This window comes from Marmota marmota, unplaced genomic scaffold (assembly GCF_001458135.2).
Source record: "Marmota marmota marmota unplaced genomic scaffold, marMar, whole genome shotgun sequence".
Classification (NCBI taxonomy): domain Eukaryota; kingdom Metazoa; phylum Chordata; class Mammalia; order Rodentia; family Sciuridae; genus Marmota; species Marmota marmota.
The window spans coordinates 15724310-15749661 of record NW_026000019.1 but is presented as its reverse complement, the minus strand read 5'-3'; the positions used below and the strand labels follow the sequence as shown (position 1 = coordinate 15749661).

The following is a 25352-nucleotide window of genomic DNA, read 5'->3' as shown; positions in this document are numbered from 1 at the left end:
TCCCCAGGGAGTTTGCCCGTTGGAAGGTGAACAGTCTGGCTCTGGAACGGAAGGACTTCTTCAGTCTGCCTTTGCCTCTTGCCCCAGAGTTTGTCCGGAACATCCGCCTCCTGGGAAGGAGACCTAACCTGCAACAGGTTACTGAAAACCTGATCAAAAAGTACGGCACTCATTTCTTACTTTCCGCCACCCTTGGAGGTAAGCAGCATCTCCAGCCCCAGCTAACGGGTGCAGGGTGCTGAACACAGCTAGATGACCTATTGAATGGAGCTCCAACGGCCTTTTTTTTTTTTTTCCTTCCTGGCCTATTATTTCCTGAGAAATTCTTTCTGGTGCGTTGGAGAACAGTGTATTCTCCTGGAATCCATATTTACCCGAGAACATTTCTGTTTGCTTAAAAGCATCCTCCTGAGAGGGGGGGTGCGGGGTAAGGTCAGGGCACGGCCGGCTCCTACCAAGCATGTACCAGCAGGGGGCGCTCCCAGTTTTCTTTTTATGGAGCCATCGAAATATTAGCCATTTCCTAATATTTGCTGAGGCTACAAATGTCAGACCCACAGGCAAAGAAGTAGATGCCTGTTGAGTCCCTGACCGCTGCTTTCTCTCTATAAAGAATGGTGACCAGCCAACAACCCAATTCCAACAAGATTCTGGGTTGGAGAATCATCCCCTGGTTGGGGGGGAGTGTGGGGGTGGGGTGGTGCAGTGTGTGACTGGGACCCTGCCAGGACGGAAAGCTCTGAAGAGGCAGAAAGAAGAGAGCAGGATTTGTTATCACCATCCAGTGGACAAAGGGAAGCTCTCCCAGGGCTCAGGCCAGCTGCCGGCATGGGGTAGGTGTGGAGTGTTTGATGGGAGGACAGAGGTTCGGTTTCAAGCCTTTTGCCCTTTCCGAGGGAGCAGAAATAGCCCTGGTGACTTCTTATAAACAACTTGAGAGAGAGGGAGAACTGGCTCTTCCCCTCGGGGGTAGATTGCCTGAGACGCAGATCAATAGAGGATGTTAAAGGGATATGCTGGGGGTGAGGGCTGAGCTCTGGGGGACTTAAAGAACTGAGGAGGAGGAGGGCCTCTCAGGCAGTGAGACCTGGACCCTGTGGTGCAGACAAGGAGGTTGCTTCAAAGATGGGCAGGGATGGGGAAGAGATCCGCGGCAGGGCAGCGCGTCCTCCCAGCGCGTCCGCCCTGGCCAGCGGTTTCATGTTCTTACTGGCAGGGATCGGGGCGTGGAAGGCCTCCCAATGAACCCATGTTTTTCTGTTATAGGAGAAGAGTCCCTGACCATTTTCGTGGACAAGCGGAAACTGAGCAGAAAGGCGGAGACCGCAGGAGGTGCCCCTGTCCTCGGGGGCAGTGGGAACAGCTCTGCCTTGTCCCTGGAGACCCTGCACCAGTTGGCAGCCTCTTACTTCATTGACAGAGAGAGCACTCTGCGCCGGCTGCACCACATACAGATAGCCACAGGGGCCATCAAGGTAACCGCCTGAGGGAGCCCAGAGGCCAGAGCCCTGAGCAGCTCCAGGTCAGCCAGGCCTGACCCGCCAAAGCACAAACGCAGCTTCCGGTGGAGTCTCAGCTGGTCCTCAGAGAGGGTCGGTCATTCATCCGACAGGGTCGGCCGTCATTCATCCCACGGCACACATTCCTGGAGTACCCGCTCTGAGTGGGCCTAGCCCAGGGACAAGGTCCCTGTTTCCACAGAGGTTGCCTTCTAGGGGAGGACGAGATAATAAGCAAAACAAAGTAGTTTCAGATAAAGAAAAGACAGGTAGGTGTCCTAGAATGTGGGAGGGACCAGCTAATCAGGTCAGGACGGACACTTTGAGGCTGAGATGGAATAATAAGAACCCAGCTGTGTGTAGTGCTGAGGGAGGAATGTTTGGGCAGAGCAGCATGTACTAAGGTCCTGAGGTGCCTTGTTGAAGCACAGAGAAGGCTGTTTGTGACTGCAGAGAGGTGACCAAGAAAGACACTGCTACAAGATGAAGTTCAGAAGTAGCCTGCAGCCAGATCACATGGCCATGATGAGTTTTGATAAAAGTCAAAGTGCAGTGGAAAACCACAGAAGCGTTCTAGAAGGGGAGTGACATGATCTCATGCATAATTTTGAACGATCAGGAGATACTCTGACTTCAACTACTAGGATCTCCATCCCATCTTCTCTTCTTACATGTAGGAGATTTTTAGTAAAATTCCTATTGTTCTAGGGAAAATTAATCAAAATAATTGACAATACTGATTTTTAAAGTCTAAGTCTAAAATTAAGGTGGTGAAGAGACATCAAATACGTGTCATAGGCTGCTTTATCCCAGCTGAAGCTCACAAGGACATTTTGTTCATCCATTCGTTCATTTGACAAATATTTATTGAGTGCCTGCTATGTGTCAGGCTCTATTCTGGGTCCTAAAAATACAAGAGTGGACAAAACATATAAAATCCCACCCTCGTGAAGCTTGAATTCTAATGGTGGAGCCATAGTTAAATACACACACAGTGTCAAGTGGTGACTGATGGCATGGAGAAATGGATCCAGGTATGAGGACATGGGGACAAGGACCTCAGGTCTAACCTCTGAAGGAGGACCCCTTACACAGAGACCTGAAGGAAGCAGGGAAGCCTTCCACGTGGGTCTCTTGAGCAAGAGCCTTATGGATGGGGGAAGAGCAAATGACAATGTCCCAGGGAAGAGGCTTGTGTCTTCCATGAGCACCATGGGAACCCTGTGTGGGGTCTGGAGAGGGAGTGAGAGATCAGCTGTGGGGTGCAGGGCCCAATCATCAGGCCCTTCCTGCTGGTGGCTTAGACAAAGCTGGTACCCTAGGGAGCGAGAAGTTGACAGATTCAAAATACAGTTTGATGGTGGAGCCTGCAGGGCTAGGTAATGGGTTGGAAGAAAGGATTCAAGACTAACAGCAAGATTTGGGGCCTCAGCAACCAGACAAATAGTGATTCCATTTACTGAAAAGGAAAACCCTGGCAGGGGGTGCAGATCTGGAAGAAATCAATCAGGCTTTTGATTTTAAATGTGGACTTGTGAAACTTGACGTTCCCATTAGACATCCCAGTAGAGAACTCTAATAGGCAGTTGGACATAAACACCAGGATTTCAAGGAAAAAAAAAATCATGATTGGGGATAGAAATCTGGCACACAAATCTATACACAGGTGTAGTTGATTCTCAAAAATGTGGGAAAGGAAGAGAGGAGTACATTCAAGGAATGAGGGTAGCCACTAAGATAGCCCTGAACCTGCGTCAAAAGCACCCCAATATTCAGAAATGGGAAGAGGAAAAGAATCCTAGCGAGAAGCCTGAGACAGGACAGAGACATACAAAGGGAACCAAGGTGGGATCACAGGAAAAGCAAAGTGTATCCCACAGCCACGGGGAGCCCGGGCACCTGGGTGAAAGCCATGGCTCCATCGTTATGGCAAAGATGGAGAACTGACCTTCAGCCTGGCAACTTGAAGGCAGCTATAACCTTGAAGGTAGCAGAACACTGGCTTCAGTGACATGAAGGGTACAAGAGGCCGAGTAGACAGGGTCCAAGAGAGAAAGCACAGGAGGGATCAGATAGGGAGAGAGACAGTGCTGTTGCTCTAAAGGCAAATAGAAGAACCGGTGATGGCTGGGGAGCAGCGTGGGGTCAAGGAAGGCTGGAGAGGGTCCGGCGTATTGGTGTGACACTGAAATGACTCAGTAGTAAGGGGCACAGTGAAGGTGCAGCAGAGACAGGAGATAACTGCAAGAGTACACCCTTGGGTGGGAGGGGCTGCTCTTCTGTGTGGGAGTGGAGGGGCTGGTCTTGCTTGGAAATGTGAACTCTTCCCGGGTGGCAGCAGGGACGGGAGGTGTGTCCAATGCTGGAGCAATGCTGGAGGAGTCAGGAGTGGCGGGAAGACAGCAGCTCTCTTCTGACTAATTCTGTTTCCGTGGTGAAACAAGCAGCAAAGTCCTTGGCTGAAAGGAAGGAGAGGGAACTGTTGAGAAAACAATGTCTGAAATGGGCTTCTCAGAGAGTAGGGGCCACTGTCAGGACGGCCAGCTGACTGGGTCAACGTGGTGGACGTCTGGGTAGCACCAAAGGCCTACGTGAGATTCTTGCCTGTGTCCGCTCTTCATCGATGTGATCAAACACCCAAGTTAGAGGAGGAATAGTTTAAATTGACCCATGGTTTCAGAGGTTCAGTCCCTGACTCCATCGCTCTGGGCCCAAGGTGAGGCAGAGCATCATGGCGGAAGGTCGTGATGGAGGAAAGCCACTCAGCTCATGACAGCCAGGAGGCAGGCGAGCAGGGGTGAGGGTGCAGGGAAGAGTCACCCTCCCAAGGATCCCCCCAGTGACTTCCTCCTCCAGCCACCCGCACCTGCCTGTGGTGGCCACCAAGACAGTCCATTCCAACCAGGGAGGGACTGACAAATCCAATCAGCGGTCTCTGAATATTTCTGCATTTCCTAGTACAACAATGTCATCACGAGACCAGCCAACATAGTTGTGAGTTTCATCAGCTCCCTCAGAAAACAGATTGTGTACAGGCAGGCAAAGAACAGAAGGAGAGTTGGATTTAACCAGGATATGAGTACCTACAAGATCAAAGGGAAAGGAGACTGGGATGTTGAGAGTGTGAGCCAAGGAGTGACCGTAGTGCCAGACGAAGGGACCTAGGTCGGGCAAGGAGGGGAAGGAGGTCAACGAGGGATGGTGAAAAATGGAAAGTTGGTCAGGTCCAAAGACTGAAAGTGTAAGTAACCTCGACGATGTGTGCGAGGCGGGGGGGGACTAGAGAAAGTATGATTGTGTGATACGTAATCCTGAAATTACAAGTGGAAATTACAGGTTCTGGGGCACAGATGGGTAAGAGGGGTTCAAACACAATGACAGGAGCCCAGGCCAGGTAAGGGGGCAAGGTTAGGTGGCCAGGGATCTGAGAGGCCGGGTATTAAAGGACCATCCATGTGGATGCAGAAGTCAGTAGGAATGATACAGGCGGGCGCTGGTAAGAACAAAGGTGATTTTAATATTAAAAATCCTCAAGGATTGAGGGAGGGTAGCGAGAGAAACCAGGAGGGATGGGGGTGACATTGCCTGACAGTTCTGCCTTCGAAGGAGCCAAAGATGCTTATACCAAAGAAAGAGAAGTAGGAAATCACAGTGGGGGAGACACCTCGGTTTCATGCCCAGGAGTGTGAGGGAGACAAGAGAGCCACCACGAGAGAAGGCTGTGGGGACATCCCCCCCCCCCCCAGGCAGCTAGGCTGTGGTTCAATTTAAAAAAAGAAAGAAAGAAATGAAGCCGACTCTCAAGGAGAGGTGGGATTAGGGGTTCTGTTGAGGACCCACCATGAACTAACTACAGGGAGCACAAGGAAGTTCACTGAAGAGAAGGGATCAGATTAGCAGGGACGCTGTGTCTGGGAGATGAGGGTGACTTTCACGACCCGAGGACATGGGACTCTGTGGAAGCCCCTCTCCCCTCTTCAGTGCTGTGGTGGGTTCTGTCCCAAGGTTGGAGAAGAACTGGGAAGTTCTGACTAGGAATTGAAAGGTAGGCCTTGGGTCCGCAGCACAAGGGTCTCATTAACGTCCCTTCCTGTCCTTTGGCTTGACCGACTGTGGCCCTTAGAGGCCTCATTTCCCCCTGTCCCTAACTTGGACTCGTTGCTCTCCCTACAGTCTCGCCTGTGTCTCCTTCTCCTCCTTTGCACCCCTTCAACCCAGGACCTCCCAGCTCTGTCATTCTGTCCTTTAACTAGTCTTCTATCTCTGTTCCCAGCTGTTCTCCCTGATTCACTCTCTGCGCTGTGACGGTGAGTGAGTCATCCCGTCATCTCATCCCTTGCCTCAGAGAGAACTCCGCTGCACACGGGCCAGACCTGACCTCTGAACCTGAGCCAGGTGGCAGAGCGCTAGGACGGACAGACCTTGGCTCCCACCTGAGCATGCGCACAGCCACTGCTCATGGTGGCTTTATCACCCAACTTCTCTGAACCCCAGTTTCCTCATCCTAAAATGGTTGACTAATTGGAACAACTTCAACCCAGAAGAAGTTCTGTGCTATTTATTAAGAAAATGTAAGGATAGCACCAACCATGAGTGCAGCTTGAAAGGGGCTGATCCCTCTTCTTCTTAGCAGACTTGTAGGACCACTGAAGACCTATCCCCGCTGTCTTTCTAGTTTCATCTCTAAACAGTCCCTTTATCTTCCCCTCCACCCTCGCTCTCTGGCCTCCACTCTGCGCCCATCCCCATCCAGGAACCCAGTTCCACCGAAATGCCAGTCTGTATTAAAATGTTCCTTGCTTTCAGAGGTCACCTCCCGGCCACTTGCTTCTTGCCATGTTGCAATGTTTGTCTGTCCACCTGAGGGGCTCTTCCTGGCCCTTCTTTGCTCAGCTCGGGAAGAGAACTCTCGGTGAAGCTTCTCCTGACTCCCAAGGTCGCTGATGCTCCTCTGGAGTGTTTCAAGCACACGTCTCTCTCACAGGGCTTGTCCTGTGAACTGTAATTGCCGGTTAACGTGATTATTTCCACCTGAGACTCTCAGGTCCTCACGAGAGAGATTGAGTCCTGTTCAGCTCTGATTCCCTGTAAGAGTGCAGAGCTTGCCTCATTATGGGTAATGAGTAGACCACTCATTGCCAAATGAGGAATGGATGAAGAGAGTCCCTAGACCTGGCGTTCCCCACATGCATGAGGCTGGTCTGCTCAGGGCTGGGCAAAGCATGTGAGCATGTTTAGTGGAAAGAGGAAGCTACTCAAGGTGCCTCTAGTTCCAAAATGGCTTATTAAGAGGACTCTGGTGAAGACTATCCCAGATCTCCAAGGACACGAACTCCAACCCAGGCATCTGGGCTCGTGAAGGATGGTCCTGCTCCCAGGTTGCCCCCTCTGTTTCCTTTCGGAACACGTGTCTCCACTCTCACCTCCCCCTGCCTCACCTTCCTGCTTCTCTTGTCTGAGAGTCACCGTCCGTTGATTCCAGACCTTTCTGTGCCTCCGTGGTTTCTTCATGTAGCTTTGCCTCACAGCAGCACTGATGCTGGCCCTGGCTGCACATCACCTTTCTGATTCACCTGTCATCCAGTGCCACCAGGGCAGGGACACTTCTTGTTCATTCATATGTCACCCCTCTGAGAAGGTGCTTGATAATCATCTAGGATCTCAATATTGTAAATATCTGCAATCGCCCTTGGATTTTTCTTCCTCAGTGGCACAGTTCTCAATTCTCTTGAGAAAAAAATTGTGGTCCAGAGTCCACAGTACAGAAAGTGGGGCTTCAGAGTCTCTACCATGCCCACCTCTTCAGTAAAGCCGTGGTGGTGGAGTGGACGGCAGGTAGGAGTTGAAAACCACATCTATCATAAAGCCTGTGGGTGCAGAGCTCATAAAACCACGAGCAAACAAGGCTGATGTCACGCCCTCTCCTACCTCCACCCTCCAAGTCTCAGTAGTTACAGATCCACTTGGAAAGGGACAGTACCCTGGCCACATCCGCAGCACATCCTCACTAGCTAATGTCTTTTGTGAGTGCCGTGGCACCTGCCATCTCCCTCCCTTACTGAACATGCCTTAGCGATGGTCAAGCTGGCTGCCAAGCATCATCACTCTGGATGGGGTGGGTGGGGTGAGGGGGAGGGCTCTACTCATGAGAGAAAAGTCCTCCGGGGTATCTGCCTGTTTTTTTTTTTTTCTCTAAGCAAATGTGCACTTACCTTTTACTCTCTCTCTTAGCAACTTCTTTGCACTAATGTGGAGAAAGAGGTGCCCTGCTCCTGCCTGTTTATCTAACACCTTCCTCTGGGACCCCACTGAACATCGCTGTTGGTAGCAAGGTTTACCCTCATCAACACACGCTTCTGTTATAGGTTTTGTCACCTTGCAGTTCAGCAGTTCACATGCGGCTCTCTCCCTCCCACACCCATGACAGTACATCCCGGAGCCCAGGACTCTATGTCATGCACATGGCCCTCAGCCCCTTGATGGGGTCTGGCGTGTGAAAAGACACTCAGTGGCAGCTACAGGGCAGGCTGCAGGTGAGCAGGAAACGAACTTCCTGAGGTGCAGAGGGTCGTGTTTGGACTCTTGAGCCTTGACATTTACTATTTCTATGACCTTAAGGAGTCACTGAACTCTGTTTCACTCCTGTATGACCCTAGTGGCCAGCTGTTTACACTCAGATAATTTACCCAGCATTTATACTCAGAAAATACGGCTGCACTGGTTTTAAAAACACTGAAGCACTTCCATATACTTTATCCCCCTGTGTGCCACCCTAACAGCCTGTGCCTGCCCCAGGACTGTCAGGCCTCCTTTTCACAGCCAAAAAAGGGCAAATATACCCCAGGAGGTCTGCAGGCCTCCACCTGGGCACCGAGGCTGGCTTCCCTTCTGGGTGGTTCATGCACTTCTCCTCTCCTACCTCATGGGTACAACAGTGACTGTCACCTCTGACTCTGCCAGAGTGACACCAAATGATATAGTTCACATGCAAACACCTCACAAACTGTAAAGGGCTGTACACATATGTGTCCTCTCTGTAATTCCCTGGGAGAGATCGGAGCCATAAGGAAGGAAGAGAACCTTTTTCCTTAGAGCTCTGTTTAGTCAAAGGGTATGGAAGGATGTGGTGGGGACATTATGAGATGCTCATGAGCTCACTGAAGAGAACACACAAAAGTTCAGCTGGACCCCTGGCTGGTCAAAGGGAGCATGTCCTCATCTTTAAAATGACTTGTGGGACTTCCTGCTACAGCAGCCTGGGCTTCTCTCTGCAGCCGTGGGCAGCACACACCATCGGCTGGGCACTCCAGGTCCAGTCCCAGTGCTCACAAGTAGAAGCCCATTTACTGCGCAGGGCACATTGCAGGTATCCTCCCGGATAGGACAGAGCAGTCTGGGGGTGAGGACAGGGGCAGGACAGTGGGCCCCCGGAGTGAGGGTTTGCACCATCTGCTGTTTATGGGAAATCAGATGTGCTAATGAACCCGAGATCCATCAGGGCTTTCTGGAAGCAGGATGATCTCTGTCAACAGACCAATTAGCACACAATTATTTTCCCTTTCTGAGGCTCTCTTTGAACATGGTGCCTGAGTGAACTGCACTTTGCCTTGCCTCTCTGGGCCTCTTTATAGTCTGCCAGAGCTGTCTGCCTTCTCTGAGGAGAAAACTCTAGGATTGTCTTGATGGACCCTTCAGAAGCTCTGTGGCTTTCACCACACTGGGGACGACGTGAGGAGGGGGCTTCTCAGCTATTCTGTTTACTCAGTCAATGCTGGGCAGTACCTGCCAGGGAACCTTGGCCAGTTCCCGCTCTTCTTCCCTTCTCCTTACTTTCCTAGGAGAGAGATGGTCTTAGAGAACAGCAACAAAAAGAGCTAAGTCATCAGGATTTCCTGAAACCTGACCAAGCCTTCCCCACCCGAGGGGCTCTGGCTCTGATGCTCCCCGACATCAGGAGATGAGCGCGAGGGTCAGGGTGAGGTCTCTTCCTCCTCCCCATCCAGTTAACGAAGGGGAGCTACACACACCCTCGCAGAGACCTGCCTGATTGTCTTCTTGTGGAATCATGTCAGGGCCAGTTCCAGACGGTGAACAAAATGGCAGAGGGGAGCAGATGGACCCTGGGTGGGAAAAGGAGTGGGGTAAGGGAGGGGACAAGAACCTTCCTATTGCGGCTGTCCTCTGGCCTGTCTCCCTCCTGGCCTCACATCTGACCTTTACATAGGGCTTGTCAGCTCCCTCCCTGCCTAGACCTGGTGGGTGAGTGATCAGTTCTGGAATGGGTAAGTGGGAAAGCCAAAACAAAACTTAGTGACATTTTGGTGACCAGCTTACTTGGAGGCAGAGACAGGCCAGTCTCCCCAATACCACACCCACCGTCGTACCTCTGCTGTCCAGCCCACCCTATTCCAGGAAGGAAAGGCTTCCCCAGAGTCGCTAGGCTATCTCTTGGCCATAGCTCTTCTTGTAGGAACTCTTACTCCATATAGAAAGAGAAGACTTGGCTTTGGAGTGAGTCAGTCTTCCTCTTCCCAGTCCAGTGTGACTACTAGCTACTCACCCAGTAAGAAATATTGAGACCCCATGCTGTGGAGGGAAGCAGGTCCACGCGGAAGACCCTAAACACTTATCTAAGCTGTTTACAGGCAATGACTTGGTCTTATTCATCTATGGTTTCTTGATATTCCTTAAGCATTTGTTAAATAAACAAATAAGTGAATGGAAGAATGAAAAAATAAGTCAAATGAATTCTAGCCCTGCTGGTGAGCAGCTGTGTGACCTTGGGTGCATTGTTTAACTCGTCTGGGTCTTGGTTTCCTGATCTGTAATACAAGGATAAAGATCCTGACTTCATGTCAATACGATTTATTTTCCCCATGTCAACATGCTGAGGAGCCGGCACATCACGATATACGTTGGATGGACTGGTCTGTTTAGAATTCTTTTTTTTTTAGAGAGTGATGGCATCTTAAGTGGTTTCGGCCCTTTTTACTTTCTGCGGCCCTTTGACCTGCTTTCTCAGGAGACAAAAAGGTATTGAGCTGGAGTCGGAGGCTCAAAAGTTAAAATCCTCACTAGCCCTGTGGTCTCAGGACCTGCAATTCTCTGAACCTCGGTCTCCTCTCTGGAGGGTGGCGGAGGTGAGATCTGTCCCTGTGAGCTCCTGCGAAGGTTCAGTGGAATGGAAGACTCAGAGAGGCCGCCTGTGCTCCTGTCCTGGTCTGGGTCCTGCTCCTCATCCACGGGTCTTGCTGCCTCTCAGGCGCTGTCTGTGCTGCCCCTAGGTCTGGGTCTCGAGTCACCTTTCTTTCTTCTCTCCCTCTCTCTCCCCTCCCCCGGCTGCTTGTCTTTCCAGAACCCTGTAGGGCTCCCCCTCTCCATAAAGCCTTCTCGGCCTGCTGGAAGCTCCAAGGATCTCTCCTGTCTCTCTCCTGCTGCAGTTTTAGTCAGTGTAGCGCTGCTTCTCCCTCGGCTACTCCGTCCCATGTGCATTTTTAAAGTGCAAGCCAAGCCCGCTCTGTGATGTGCTTGCGGGTTGGCGTGCCCCAGGGTGACCAGCAGGGTGCTACACCTGTGCTATGCACTTTTGAGCCCAGGTGCTGTAGATCTCACTGCCCCATCTGTCCCCTCCCTTCCTGACCTGCCCACTTTCTACATATCCTTAGGGACCAGCTCAGACGGAATTTCCTGGGCCACTTCCTGTTTTCCCTCTGTGCATAGCTATACGTTCCTCAGGGCTCCTTCTGCCACATTCTTATAAGTACCCCCCACCCCCAGGACTCATTATGTAACTTGTACGTCTTTGTGTCCACCCGGCAAAGCCTAGAACACATTCCTCTTACGTTCTCTGAGTCATTGAGTACCTACTGTATGCCAGGCACTGAACTAGCTTCTGTCAATCACATGGTAAGAAAAATAATCTGAGCTCATCTCTGTGGAGGTCATAGTGTGTGGGGCCCAGACATGAACCAGCCCCTCCCAGAAAAGGAGCTGAAACTGCAGCTCACGCAGCAGCAAAACAGAGGTGCCTGGAGCTCCAAGAGGAGGTCTGAGGTGTCGGGGTGCACTTCCTTGAAGAACTCCAGCCAGGTACTCCATGAATGTGTGATGAATTGTGTGGAACTGAACAGTGGCTGCTCAATAAATACTCGTTGATTGGTTGATTGATTGTTGGCAAAGACTTCAGGGATCCTGAGAAGAAAGGGCCTCGGGTCCCCATCATTCTTATTACATAATTATTTTAGTGCATTTAAAGCTCCCCATTTTTCATCTGATACTTTAAACATCAGGGAAAACTGATGGGCCAACTTTATAATATTTTAAAATGACTCTATGGTGTTTTGCAATATTACATGGCTATAAGAGTTTATGTATATTTAATACACTTATTAAAATATGCAGCGAGCCCATGGCTGATTTTCTCTAAGGACATCTCGGTGTTGAGGTGGGACTTAAATGTTTAATACTAATAATAATACTCACATCTCATATTTCTCTAGTGCTTTCCATTCTCGGGATCCCTAAAGCCTGTGAGGCCCACATCAGGTGGCTGCAGCTGGGATCAGCAGCAGGCTCACAGGGACCACATCTGGCCCCCACCTTCCTCTGGGGGAGACTCTGACTTACGGGTCACACCTCTTCTCCAGCTTCCTCAGCCCCCATTGCACTTCCTCTTCCCCAACACAGATTCCCTTTAGCTGTCTCTGGAAGGCTTCTCCTTAATGTGACACTGGGCCACCAGCTATACCTCAGAGACACTCCCTGTCTCGGGACAAGGAAGCAAAGTGACTGTGTTCCTTTGGTTGGACAGGGACAGGGTGGGAGTCTCCATTGGATGACTGGAGAAGGAGAAGCTCCCTCCTGTTTCCTCAATCCGTATCCTGCCCCTTCCTTCTCTAGGTCACAGAGACCAGGACCGGTCCTCTGGGTTGCAGCAACTATGACAATCTGGACTCGGTCAGTTCTGTCCTGGTGCAGAGCCCAGAGAACAAAGTGCAGTTACTAGGTAAGCAGCTCCGTGACGGTTTTTGTAGTGCTTACACCCGGTGGGAAACCCGGATCACCAAAGAGCTAGGAAAGGTCCTGCCTTCCCATTCGGTGAGGCCCTTCTTGCAACAAGAACTGCCACAAATTCTGGGACCCATGTTTAATAACTTTCCATCATTCTTTTGAGAAGACTCCTGATGCCCTCCACCGAAGACCCACTGATCCCACCACTTACACCTAAATCCTCCCATCTCATACTCCTCCTCAAAATCCCCGACACCATCCTAGAAGGAATGGCACTTCCACCCTCAGAAGCCTTGACCTAGTTCAGTGATCTGCTTTGTTACTCGGAAAGTCTCTCTGCTTTATCCTAAAGACTTGCAGAGGAATAACTGGTCTTTGCAGAGTCATTAGGAGGTCACCACCTTTAGCTCAAATAAGAGATCTACAAACTTTGGGACCACTGGTTACTGCGACAGTGACCTGGGCATGGCTCCTGCTTTCTGTTATTAGTTTGTGGTCTTCCAAGGAGCTTCAAAGTCAGGAGGAGAGTTTGAGAGAAACTGGAGCCTTTTGACTGGAGACAGAAGGAGAACTGGGAAAGAAAAAGGCAAGGGAACCATGCTAGGTCTGAGGGCTGGAGATAAGGGGAGGCCACACTCCCTGCCCTCCGTTCCCCAGGCATCTTACGGGAAGAGCTATGCAAACTGAGTCAGGAAGAAAAGCTCATTTTTCTTACGGCCTAACTGAATTGGACTCTGTTTAAGATATTATTGTCTCAGCATTACAAAATCAATAGCCCTCACCCAGGATCTACGATTACAAATTCCAGGCAACCTGAGCCAGATACGACCCAGTAATGCTTTAGGAATCCAGAAATATATAATAAAGAAGAGTAAAACGCGATTTTATTTAGGGCTACCTAATACAATTAGCATCTCTCCTCCCCATTCCTGCGGGGGCTGGGTGTGTGTCTGGAAATTAGTGATGAGTAAAGTTCAAAAAGTCTAGTGGTTCATTTGGAATCGTTGATGCCATTGAATTTTATAGCTATCACTCATGCAGACGTTGCTCGGGGCACTTATTTTATAGCAATGGGAAATGAGAACATGCTAAGGAGGAGGAGGGTCCTGGGGGTGGAAGGAGAGGGTGTGTGGGGAGGATGTTGTAGTGCCTTGGTGGCACAGAGACAGGAAAGGACTTCAGGAGCAGTTCTGAATAGGAAGCAGACCTCAAGCAAGAAGAACAACAAATGTCCACTGTGGCTGACAATTTTAAGTGATAGTTTGAAATCTGCCAAGGCTGGGATAAACATTTTAGACAGTGTGATTTACTGCCAAGGTCAAGGTCAAGGTCAAGGGTGTGAAAATAGAGCCAGCATACTTTTGAGATAAAAGGAGCCCTTATATTCAGAAGTCCCCCAATCCCCCGTTCTCCTGGCATAAGGGCCCACAGGATCTGTACTGCGGGAGCTTCCTGCAGGTCTGACTTTGACCATGGCCCAGGCTGCATCCCAAGGCACAACCATCCTTCATTCTCCATTGGTAGGCTTCCAACAGCTACCTTGTCTGTGGCTTGAAGCCAACCAGGAGTATGTTCTGCTGCTGGTAAATTGACATCCATCATAGATGGGTGAAAACACTGAAGCTTGGAGAAATGTAGTGTTTAATATCCAAGATTAGAGGAAGCCAGTTGGAAGAGATCTGAGAGCCATTCAGATCTATCAGTCCTGACTGATCTGGGGGCACTGACCACCATCCTGTTTTCAAGTTTCCTTAAGAGTTCAATCTTATTAGGATGGGGAAGCCATTCCCAAGTACGTGATATGGTGGGACAAGGACAGAGTCTGCCACCAAGCAAATTCTACCAGTTCTGTGACTCGGGAAGGCCATTGTCTTTGGGCTTGAATCACCTTATCTATAAAAACCATATAGTATAGGGGCTGGGGATACAGTTCAGTTGGTAGAGTGCTCATCTAGTATACACAAGACCCTGGGTTCAATCCCCAACACCACAAAGAACAAAAACAAATAAACAAACAAAAAACAGTATAGCTGGGTGCAGGGGTGTGCACCTGTCATGTCAGCTACTCAGGAGGCTGAAGTAGGAGGATCACAAATTTGAGGCCAGCCTGGGCAACTCAGTGAGGCCTTATCTCAAAATAAAAAAAATAAATAAAAAGGACTGAGCTGGTAGCTCGGTAGAATGCCCCTGTGCTCAATTTCTAATACATTACTGAAATAAATAAAAACTGCAGTATGATGATCATGAGTGTTACTAGCAATCACACATAGAAGGTACTGGCATAGATGTTGAGTGAAGTTCACTGGCCACTGTTTCTAACCAGGGCAGCCTCCTTAGTCATCAGGGCTGGGGTGGGACACCAGGAGAGTCAGATCCAGGAATGCCCTAGCATGCCTACTGCAACCTCAGTTAAGCTAGAAATAGGATGGCTGTCGGAGGCAGAGCCGACCCTTCAAGCCTCGACTCCTCCCCCATGAGAGCTGTAACATCTTCCTGTTTTCCATTCTAGAAATGCTGATACGTAGCCAACAAGCTTGTTCTTGCAATATGCACAGTCTCAATTGGGCTGGTGTGAGGGGTCAAGTTAACTGTTGGGCTTTGGTGCTCCTTGTCCACATTTTCAGTTCACTGGGGCAGGGATACCCCTCTCTCCCAAACGGCATAGTGGGATCAGGCCCAGGAGGGACCATTCTTGAGCCCAGGACTCACAAGTCAGCAGAACTGCAGCTCAGGTTCCTGCAGATCGGGGTGTGGGGAACTGAGTCCCCACCGATTCTGCCCAGTGATTCCTGGACACACCCCTTCCCCAGGCCTGCAGGTGCTGCTGCCCGAGTACCTGCGTGAGCGTTTTGTAGCTGCGGCCCTGAGCTACATCACGTGCAGCTCTGAGGGGGAGCTGGTCTGCAAGGAGAGTGACTGCTGGTGCAAGTGCAGCCCCACTTTCCCAGAATGCAACTGTCCGGACGCCGATATCCAGGCCATGGAGGACGGCTTGCTGCAGATCCAGGACGCCTGGGCCACTCACAACCGGCAGTTTGAGGAGTCAGGTGAGCAGCCGGCTGGCCCAGAATCCCTCCCTGCCAAAGAGGGGCTGACTGTGAAGTGCAATGGCAAGAACACGGTGGATTTGGTTTGGAACCCAACTCGGTCACTATCTCCGTGGCCTTAAGCAGGTAGGATCAGAACCCAGAGTCTCAGAAGCTTGAGTTTACCTTTATGTAAGTAGATATAATCCCGACCCAAGAAGCGTGTTTTAAAGACCTAACAAGCTATGATAAATATCACTGAGGACAGAGCTTGTGGGTCTTGTTTGCTACTGATCCTGCAGTTCCTAGAACAGAGCCTACAATAAGGGGCACAAGAAATACTTGCTGAATAAACCCAGAGTGTAGAATGGCTCCAGGTGGCACCCGTGGAAGCTAGTGGTTGCTTGTTGTGTTATAACTGATATCAATGTCACCTGGATTCTAAGGAATGGGTTTTGCATGTTTACCTTATTATTGGCCAGCTTGAAGACCGTGGGTTGGCTGTGATGCCCCTTCTCGTGCTCCAGTTTCCCCGTGTGTGAAAGAGTGAGGTGGTGTGAATCACTTGAGGGAAGTCGCTAAGAAGAACACCACAGCACGTAGCCCATGCTTTGGGCAACGATGGTGGGCTATATTCCAGAACATCATTTCAGGCCTTCACGACGGGAGCTACTCTCAGGAGTATAGGAGAGAGTCAGCCCCCCACCAGGGAACCTGAAGGTTACAGGCATCAAGTAAAAGCAGAGCTGAGGAGAGAGACCTGAGCATGAGTTCAGAAACACCGAGTGCCAGAGAGCTCTGAGGAGGGCGCAGGTAGGAGCAGGGAACCCGAGCCCCAAAGCACAGGGCTTCCAGATGAGCCACAGGAAAGAATGGCCATCTGACCGGGAGGCAGAGAGAAGGGTGTGCAAGGAGAGCCTGGTCACAGGGACTGAAAGGTCTCTAAGATTTCTGAGCCGAGCATGGCGCTGTCCTTGGCCTGCCTGTGACACGCTCCCCGCGTCCATCAGGACGTCCCCATGTTATTGAAGATCAGCCCGAGACGGTGCTGCGGATACTCGGAGGTGTAAAGGGGGGAAGAGATGCAGCCCAAGGCCATGACCAAGAGCTGGACCTCTGGCCCTCCAGGTGGTGGCAGAGATCTGTTTTGAAATTCAGAAAGGGGTAGGAAGGATTGAAAACTCCTGAAGCCATGTTTCGTGGTGTGTGAATTGTTTATCAATAAAGCTATAATTAGTAAAATGGCAAAAGAACCCAGGACATGGACGTGAGCCTCCTTCTTCATGCGGTGACCCTCAGGGGTCCCTGGTCTGGGAGCACCGCTGCCTCCCAGCCCTCGGCACAGCCGGGCCTCCGTCACTCCTGTTTTCTCACCCACAGAAGAGTTCCAGGCCCTGCTGAAAAGGCTGCCCGATGACCGGTTCCTGAACTCCACAGCCATCTCCCAGTTCTGGGCCATGGACACTGGCCTCCAGCACCGCTACCAGCAGCTGGGAGGCAGCTTAAAAGTGCTGTTCAAGAAGACCCATCGGATCGTCCGCCGCCTCTTCAACCTCTGCAAGCGCTGCCACCGGCAGCCTCGCTTCCGCCTTCCCAAGGAGAGGTGAGCACTCTGGGCCAGAGCGAGAGCACAGCGCCCCCTGCAATAGCCCACAAGGACAGGGAGGACCCGTGTCTAGCAGGGAAGGTCAGAGAGTGAGACACACACAGCCATTTGATTCCCATGATCATGACCTTCTCACAAGGGCAGTTCCCAATGGCGAGTTGTGTCTGAAGTTAGAAAGAGAAAGAGACTAATTTTACTTGTATCTAAATTATAGTAGATTCAAATACTGTTCTGATTGTACTCTCATTCTCACTCATTTCCATTTTAACAAGTCTTTTAAGAAAGAGAGGGGTGGAGTTAAAGCTCATACACCAATTGCATATAATAAGAAAGACACATTGGGTTGTCCAAACAATGGACTGCTTTGGTCACAGGAAGAAGGAATTCCGAGTCCCAGGCCCTCGAAGACCTAGCGGGCCATGTTGTCACAGGCATCATCACCCACCCATCCATTCCTTCATTCCAAGGCTCTTATTAACTTCATATTCCATGGCCGACTATTTAGCTGCAGGGAATATTATTGAGTAGGAAAGATTTAACAAACACACAGAAACATAAAAACTAGAAACTTATAACTATGTGGCAGCCACTTATATTCTCTGTGGCAGAATATAAATCAAAGGGATGGTCTCCAAGAGGCACAGATCAGAGAGGGAAGACTTCTTGGAGAAGGGCATGTTGGGCAGGTTGAGCAGGAAGAGATAGAGACCGTCTGGATCACACAGGGGAGACAGCATTCTAGAGGGGGAGCCTGGCTACAGCAGTCCAGGGGTTGGGCTCTACTTGAAGCACACAGGTGAGTGGAGAGGACGGATCAACAGGATTTTTGAGAGGGTTCATTTGTTTTCAACAACTAAGTACAAATGGCTCCCACCTACCAGAAACAATCTTGATCTCTGAGAAGATGCTGGTCACTAACACAGTGCCCCAGTCTCCCTGTGTTTGCAGGAGGGAAGTGGTCTAGAAGCCAGGAAACAACAACAAACATAATAATTTTGGACACTGAGAATGACCATAGGTTGAATGAAAACAAGGTTGGTTCCTTCGAATAGGATGTCAGGAAAGACCTCTCTGAGGATGTAGCAGAACTTCAGGAGAGCCAGTCATAGGAAATTCCCAGTCCCGGTGAAGAGTGATTGCAGCCGAGCAGATAGAAAGGAGAGAGCCCTTGAAGTGGAGATGAAGTCAGCAAGAAATTGTTGGAGTATTTGGAGCGTCTTCTAATGTAGAAGACTGAAAACCAAAATTTGATACTAAAGATGCTGGAGATCTTCCATTTTTGAAAAAAAGAATGAGACTATCGTATGGCTGCTCATAGTCTGGTGTCAGATATTTCTGGGCTGATCCTTCAGATGCAGCTCTTGGCTTTACTCAGTGGGTCCAGAGGGGAGCAGCAGGGTGCCCACCACTCAGAGAACTTGGGGTGTTGTCTTCATCAGAACCTCCTGCTCTGAGGGATGTTGGTGGCGTGAAGCTTCTTTTGACTCTTGCTTCATTTTTCTCTCTCCTCCCCAAGGTCCTTGTCCTACTGGTGGAACCGAGTCCAGTCCCTCCTCTACTGTGGAGAAAGCACCCTCCCTGGCACCTTCCTGGAACAGAGCCACAGCTGCACCTGCCCCTATGACCAATCTTCCTGCCAGGGCCCCATCCCCTGTGCCTTGGGTGAAGGGCCCGCCTGTGCCCGCTGCGCTCCAGACAACAGCACACGCTGTGGGAGCTGCAACCCCGGCTACGTGCTGGCCCAGGGGCTGTGCCGGCCAGAGGTGGCCGAGTCCCTGGAGAACTTTCTTGGGCTGGAGACGGACCTGCAGGACCTGGAGCTGAAGTACCTGCTGCAGAAGCGGGACAGCCGCATCGAGGTCCACTCCATCTTCATCAGCAACGACATGCGTCTGGGCAGCTGGTTCGACCCTTCGTGGAGGAAGCGCATGCTGCTCACCCTGAAGAGCAACAAGTATAAGCCTGGGCTAGTGCACGTGATGTTGGCCTTGTCCTTGCAGATCTGCCTCACCAAGAACAGCACCCTGGAGCCTGTCATGGCCATCTACGTCAACCCCTTTGGGGGCAGCCACTCTGAGAGCTGGTTCATGCCCGTGAATGAGGGCAACTTCCCCGATTGGGAAAGGACTAACGTGGATGCAGCTGCCCAGTGCCAGAACTGGACTATCACCTTGGGGAACAGGTGGAAGACCTTCTTTGAGACAGTCCATGTTTACCTGCGGAGCCGAATCAAGTCCCTAGATGACAGCTCCAATGAGACAATCTACTATGAGCCGCTAGAGATGACGGACCCCTCGAAGAATTTGGGCTACATGAAAATCAATACTTTGCAGGTCTTTGGCTACAGCCTGCCCTTTGACCCAGATGCCATCCGGGACTTGATCCTCCAGTTGGACTACCCATACACTCAAGGTTCCCAGGACTCTGCGCTCTTGCAGCTGATTGAGCTCAGGGACCGGGTGAACCAGCTTTCCCCACCCGGCAAAGTCCGGCTCGACCTTTTCTCCTGCTTACTCCGGCATCGGCTCAAGCTGGCCAACAATGAGGTGGGCAGGATCCAGTCCTCCCTGAGGGCTTTCAATTCAAAGCTGCCAAATCCTGTGGAGTATGAGACGGGCAAACTCTGTAGCTAACTGGGGGGGGGGACCTCCTCCAGCGCCAGGCAGGGAGAGGATCCCCAAATCCAGGGTGCAGAGAGAATCCAAGCCCTGCCTTAGTGCCAACAGGAGACGTTCAGCACCCAGGACCTGGGACCCTAAAGCTTGGGTTAAGCAGGCCAGAGAGAAACGGCCTCTGCACCTGTGCACAGATGTGCGCGCCCTGGAGCTCATGCACACACACACACACACACACACACACACACACGCGCGCACTCACACTCACACACCCTCACTGGGAGGCTGCAGCTCAGTGGCCTGGAACCTGCAGCTGGTGCTTTCTCAGATGAACGCAGTTGGAGGAGAGGAGCCAAAGAAGAGGTGGAGAAGAGCCAGCCAGATCATGCAACCAACAGAAACCCTTCAAGTGATTCTTGTCACTCGGGAAAGCCAGAGGGGACAAAAATGGGCGGGGAGGGAGTTCTTCCTCCCCTCTGCGGAGTCACTTTTGTATTCTTTTTAACCAAATTTCTTAAAATGTCGTTCCTGTGGCTGCCTACGTTGGTTCCTCATTTTTGTACACTGCCTCCTCTGTCCCCTCCAGGCCGAGCTCACTGCTCTTGGAGTCGCTTCCTTAGGAGGCCCGGAGGTGCAACCAGCAGGGGAACCCAGGCCCCCCGGGGCGGGCGGTGCCTCCTGGCTCAGCCCCTCCACCCCTCCCTCCAGAGCCACCCTCCAAGCCGAGTCCCAGGCTCCCCTCGTGGCCCCTCCGGAGCTCCTCTTCCCTCGGCACCTGTTCTGTCCAAGACAGCAGCTCCATCAAGACAGAGACAATGTATAGGGAAATGTTCTTTTTTTAAAAAAACGAAAAAACAAAAATATTTATTTTGTGATTGTTTTCCTTGTCAATCTGCTCTAGCCACCTGAACATCTGAGTAAAAAGTTACTTGATTTAATATATTTTTTAAAAGGCCTTTTTTAGGGGGAAAAATGAGAGAAATAAGAGAAAGAAAGAGCGTAGTTCCTTGGGTCGCCTGGATGTTTTGTAACTGCTATGTGTGAGACACTGGTGTCCATGGATGGGGGCTGTTGCTGCGTGGAGGCTGGTTGATCAGTATGCACACAAGTCAGGGTATGCCTGTGGTGACTCGGGATGAGGGATATGTGTGGACAGACAGACAGACAGATAGACAGATTAAATGAGAGGTGAGGTGGAATGCTCCAAGAGAGTTCTCTGACCGCACCCATCCTCTCCTCTCCCACCTCCCCCAAATGCGAGGATTGAGACAGGTCCTATGACCAGGGATTCCCCTATTGTGACAAGAGTTTGAAAGTCCTTGCTTCAAAGGAATTGCAGCCTCTGTTCTGGGCCAGTGCTGGAAGGGGGCTCCTCCTTGTTGCTGTGGTGGTGGGCTTCGGAAGCATTCCTCAGAGTCCCGTTGTCTGGGGTAAATTAGGAAAGGTGCAAATGTGGCATTGGCTTCCCAGCCTAAAAAGGAGCTCTGACACCAGCCAGAATGGTGCACCCTTGTCCCCTTAGAGCCTTCTGCCAGTGGGAAGTGTCGCTTCGCAGCATATCATTTGATACGGAACCACTTCTCTGTGCTCCACATGTTCCGAGTATAACGCGTAGGCATGACAACCCTGGTTTTATTCAGAAGGAAGTCGCCACATAAATACTAAGTAGTCTATTCCCTAACTGCGGTGCATCTTGGTTGGTAGAAAATAGGAGACAATGAGAAGATGGTCATGTCTTATCTGCCCAAGAGTCTTCTGTGCTTATTTGTTGCATACAGAGGAATTTGATATCACATTTAATCATCGAACCATCTTTCAACCTACAAGAATCTGAAATCCTTGGTAAATAAGCAGCCTGGGGTATTTCAATACAGCTCCTCTGAAGGCTTCCAGGATAGAAATCCAGAGTGATGGGATGAGGGAAGGGTGAACACAGCCATTGGCTAGTGCAGTTCAAGTCCTTTCTTGCTTTGTGAGTTTATCATACCAAGCTCCTTGCCTGTGACTAGCAGATGACATCTTCATCAATGGGAGTGTTGAGGGGTACCAGAGGAGGGTGATTTGGGTGGGAAGCTTGTTGCAATGGTAGAAAGGCTTTGATCCCTTCCAGTGATGGGATTTGAGAGGTTTAGGGCAGACACTGGTGTCTGATTTTAGCAATCCAAATCATCACGTCTAATGCTGTAGGAGTGGGTGGACAGAAACTCACTCATGAATTAAAGGCACACTTTTTCACATGGCAAATAGTTAACTGCCACACACAGAAATATTCAGAGTGGGAAGATAGCAAAGCAGGACGGACTGCACAGAATTAGCAGAGTGGACTCTCAGTGGCAGGACCAAGAGTGCCCGAGAGGAAACTGAATCAACACACGGGGCTCACATCCCAACAGGGCCAGGTGCATAGCTGAGCTGAGGGGTGGGACATCTCAGCCACTTGTCTCTGAATCTGAGACCAGACTGGGGTGGAGAAAGCACACTATAGAGCTACTAGTAAGAATGCCACTTTCACTTATTTCCGAGATAAGAGATCTTATTTTGAGAGGACTGGGGAAAGGTGATGGCGAGGTGTATTATGATTTCAGGAATATATGCATCTGGTTATAGAAACTTACAATTCTGGCTGCTGCTTGAAGGTTTAAACTCTGAAGCTGTGTATCTGCTCCATCTGAAAGTATGACTATATGTTGGCAAATGGTTAGGAGTGCCCTTTTGAACTCAGGTGCAAGTAACCTTGATAGAAGGCTTAAGCAAACAATAAATTATAGGAGTAGAAAGTTTTTTATATTTTACCTACTCATCTGTTCTCAGCGATGGATGTTTGACTCATTCATTCTGGAACAGTGATGGAGTGTCTGGTGTAGAAGAGCATGGGGTATAGCCGCAGACCAAAGACTTTGCTTCTGGAAGGCAGGCCTGAGGGTGCAAAGGATGGGCAGGATCTCTTCCAAGGATTGTACAGACTTGAAGCCATTAGTTCATCAGTTTCTGGTAGAACTAGGCTGAGAGAGATTTGATGGTAAGAAAAGGCTGCCCACAATTGAAATTTTCATCTGTAAGGTCTATAATAATCAAAAGATGTGAGCCACCTATTTTTAGTCACAGTTGCAAATAAAGAATTGTCATTAATTAGTACTGGGTTGTCAGTGTTGGTGAACTCATTGTGGAATTAAGAATTAAATCACAATTCAGTTACTACTATGCATTATATAAGAACAATCAGGAATTCAAGCCTAAATTGTAACCCCAAAGAACGAATACATCAAATGCTAATCTGCCCTAATGCTTGAGACTAATACCTCTAATACTAAATAATATACTTAATACCTGCTACTAATAATATAATGCTATGTTCTGCAAGTCTACTCACGTGTGGAAAAACAAAGCACAGATGAAGATATCAATTTTCAATACTGGGTATCACAAATTGTTCAGAACCAATTCTTAGCTTCTTTTCAATAACACGAAAATACCAGTCATGACAGGTGGAGCTGCCTTAAGAGTAGACAAATACTAGGTCCTGCCCCAAAATATCACCTCCAAAATCTGTGATTTCTTCAGGTAGTCTTGCATTCCACAGAGCCCCCCCACACACACTTTTTTGCTATTATAGTCTGCATTAAAGCTAAGATATCCTTTGGAAGAAATAGCCTTACAAATTAACCCAATGGCAACCTAGAGAATTAGATTTTTGGAGTTGGAAGGTTTCTAGAGGTCATCCAGTCTAATGTGCTCATTTCTGACATGAGGAAAAAGAGGTTAAAAAGATTGAGAGAATAGAGCTTTCCCAAGGTTGTATCTATCAGTAGAGGAAGAGCAACCTCTTCAGGTGCCCTCTATGCCTCTCTTTGCCAATAAATGACATCAGGGTCCTGGAGTAGGAGAGAGGCCCATGTTTAGTACTTAGAAGTGTGGGGTGGAGAAGAGAGACAATCTTCTAGGGAAGAGAAGACTCCTCAGAGATGGGAGGATCTTAAGTATTTTTTCCTGTAATTGGTTCTAGCAAGAAGAGTCAGCTACTAAAACAAGGAGAAGACTGAAGATTCTCCCCTGAAAAGCTTCACGTACAGAGTACACCTCTCCATCTAGGCTGGGGAGAGAGCAGTCAACCGGCCGGCTCTCTGATGACCCTAGCAGCTCAATGTTTTCGAATTGCAATAAGCTGCCTCTAATTTGTTGTTATTTTCTATAAATTACCAACGGAGAGCTTGTAGATCATTAAAATTCTGATAATTTCCACATTACATCTTCCTTGTGAAGGCTAGAGGTGCCTGGGTATCACCAGCATCCAAAGGTGTAGTTACTGTGGTCTAGACCTAGGGCAATGGCCAAGAAGGACATCAAAGCTGTGCTTTGCATAGGTGAAGAGTCCTTTCTCCTTCCAACAGCAAAGTACAGAGAATAAGCACCAAAGGAGTCACCTCACCAACACACAAAGCTAGCCTGCATCCATCACCCACTCCTTCCTTTTCTTTTCATCCTTCATGTATTTAGTGCACGGTGCTGGGCTAAATGCACACACAAAATTCTATGGACCATGTTTCTGGGGCCCTATACAAGATGATTGTGTGGGGGAGGGGAAGGGGAGGCTTCAACAATTAGTTGAGGTGCATTATTTAGTACAGAGTATCCAGCAGAGAGTATTGAGCACAGACAGAGAAAAAAACACTCCCTGAAAGAGGCTCAAATGACATTTGTTGTGAACCTCCTAATAACTAGGAGCACAGTGACCAGGTCACCACATGTTTTTATCTCAGTGCCGGAATGCCCCAACATGCACAAGCATTTCAGGACAGAGAGGCAGCAGCAGTACAGCCTCTCTGAAGGCACATGCTCTGTACTGTTAGCGTCCTTCCTTTTGACTCCTGAGCACCAGTCGGCACCTGGTGAATCACTTAGGAGACTTCCATGCTCGATAAGTTTAGGAAGGCTGTTTGGTAGATAGCAGCCTCCACCCTGGAGGGTGCACTGTGAAACCAGTGCTCCAGCCACTTTAAGTCATCCACAGATTCTGAATTACCAGCACTTCAGGGGACAGGGTCATCGTCCACATTTCTAACAAGCTTCTAGGCAATGCTGATGCTACTGGTCCAGGGACCACATTTGGAGGAGAAGCCTCATAGAAAGCACATCCAAACAGGAGACTTCAGGAAGTACAGGGACTAAGAAACCAAAGGGTCCTTCATATCTGGCTGTGAAGTGGGGACCTTAGGGACAAAGACCTGGTGCTACTGGCCTTTCATTTCCCCATCAATTGGGAGCGAGATGTCTGACCTATCTATACCAATGGGCTGAGAAGAGAGAGACAAGAGAAAAGGAAGGAAACTTAATTAAATAAAAATTCCAAAGAAGCTGGCTTGCCTGCAAACTCTTCACAGCATCGTGCTGGCTGGGTAGAGGTCTTTTTCTCCCAAGCCTAACTGTAAATCTGTTCCTAAGAGGGACAGGGAGTACCTGTCACTCTACGGACACATACATTGAGATGATTAAATCCACACCAGCAAACCCCAGAGGTCCCTGACTTTAGACGGCACTCCGTGAACCCCCAGACACCTCATCTAAGAAAGGAAATGAACGATTTTTGTTTTCCGTCTGT

At 49.8% G+C, this 25352-nt stretch overlaps 1 protein-coding gene across 7 annotated transcripts in view; it reads left to right on the top strand.

The window, feature by feature from the left end:
• Brinp2 (BMP/retinoic acid inducible neural specific 2) overlaps nt 1-20694 on the top strand; it is a 103037-nt gene extending 82343 nt beyond the window's left edge. For 5 of the 7 annotated variants that reach the window (XM_048809988.1, XM_048809987.1, XM_048809985.1 and 2 more), the window contains 7 exons: nt 8-198; nt 729-833; nt 1267-1475; nt 12399-12504; nt 15320-15556; nt 16916-17138; nt 18658-20694. In XM_048809988.1, coding sequence (XP_048665945.1) covers nt 8-198; nt 729-833; nt 1267-1475; nt 12399-12504; nt 15320-15556; nt 16916-17138; nt 18658-19774 — 2188 coding nt within the window. In that variant the 3' untranslated portion in view covers nt 19775-20694. The remainder of the gene's footprint in view (nt 1-7; nt 199-728; nt 834-1266; nt 1476-12398; nt 12505-15319; nt 15557-16915; nt 17139-18657) is intronic. The other 2 variants (XM_015491779.2, XM_048809990.1) reach the window with 2 other exon arrangements.
• The last annotated feature ends 4658 nt before the right edge of the window (nt 20695-25352 follow it).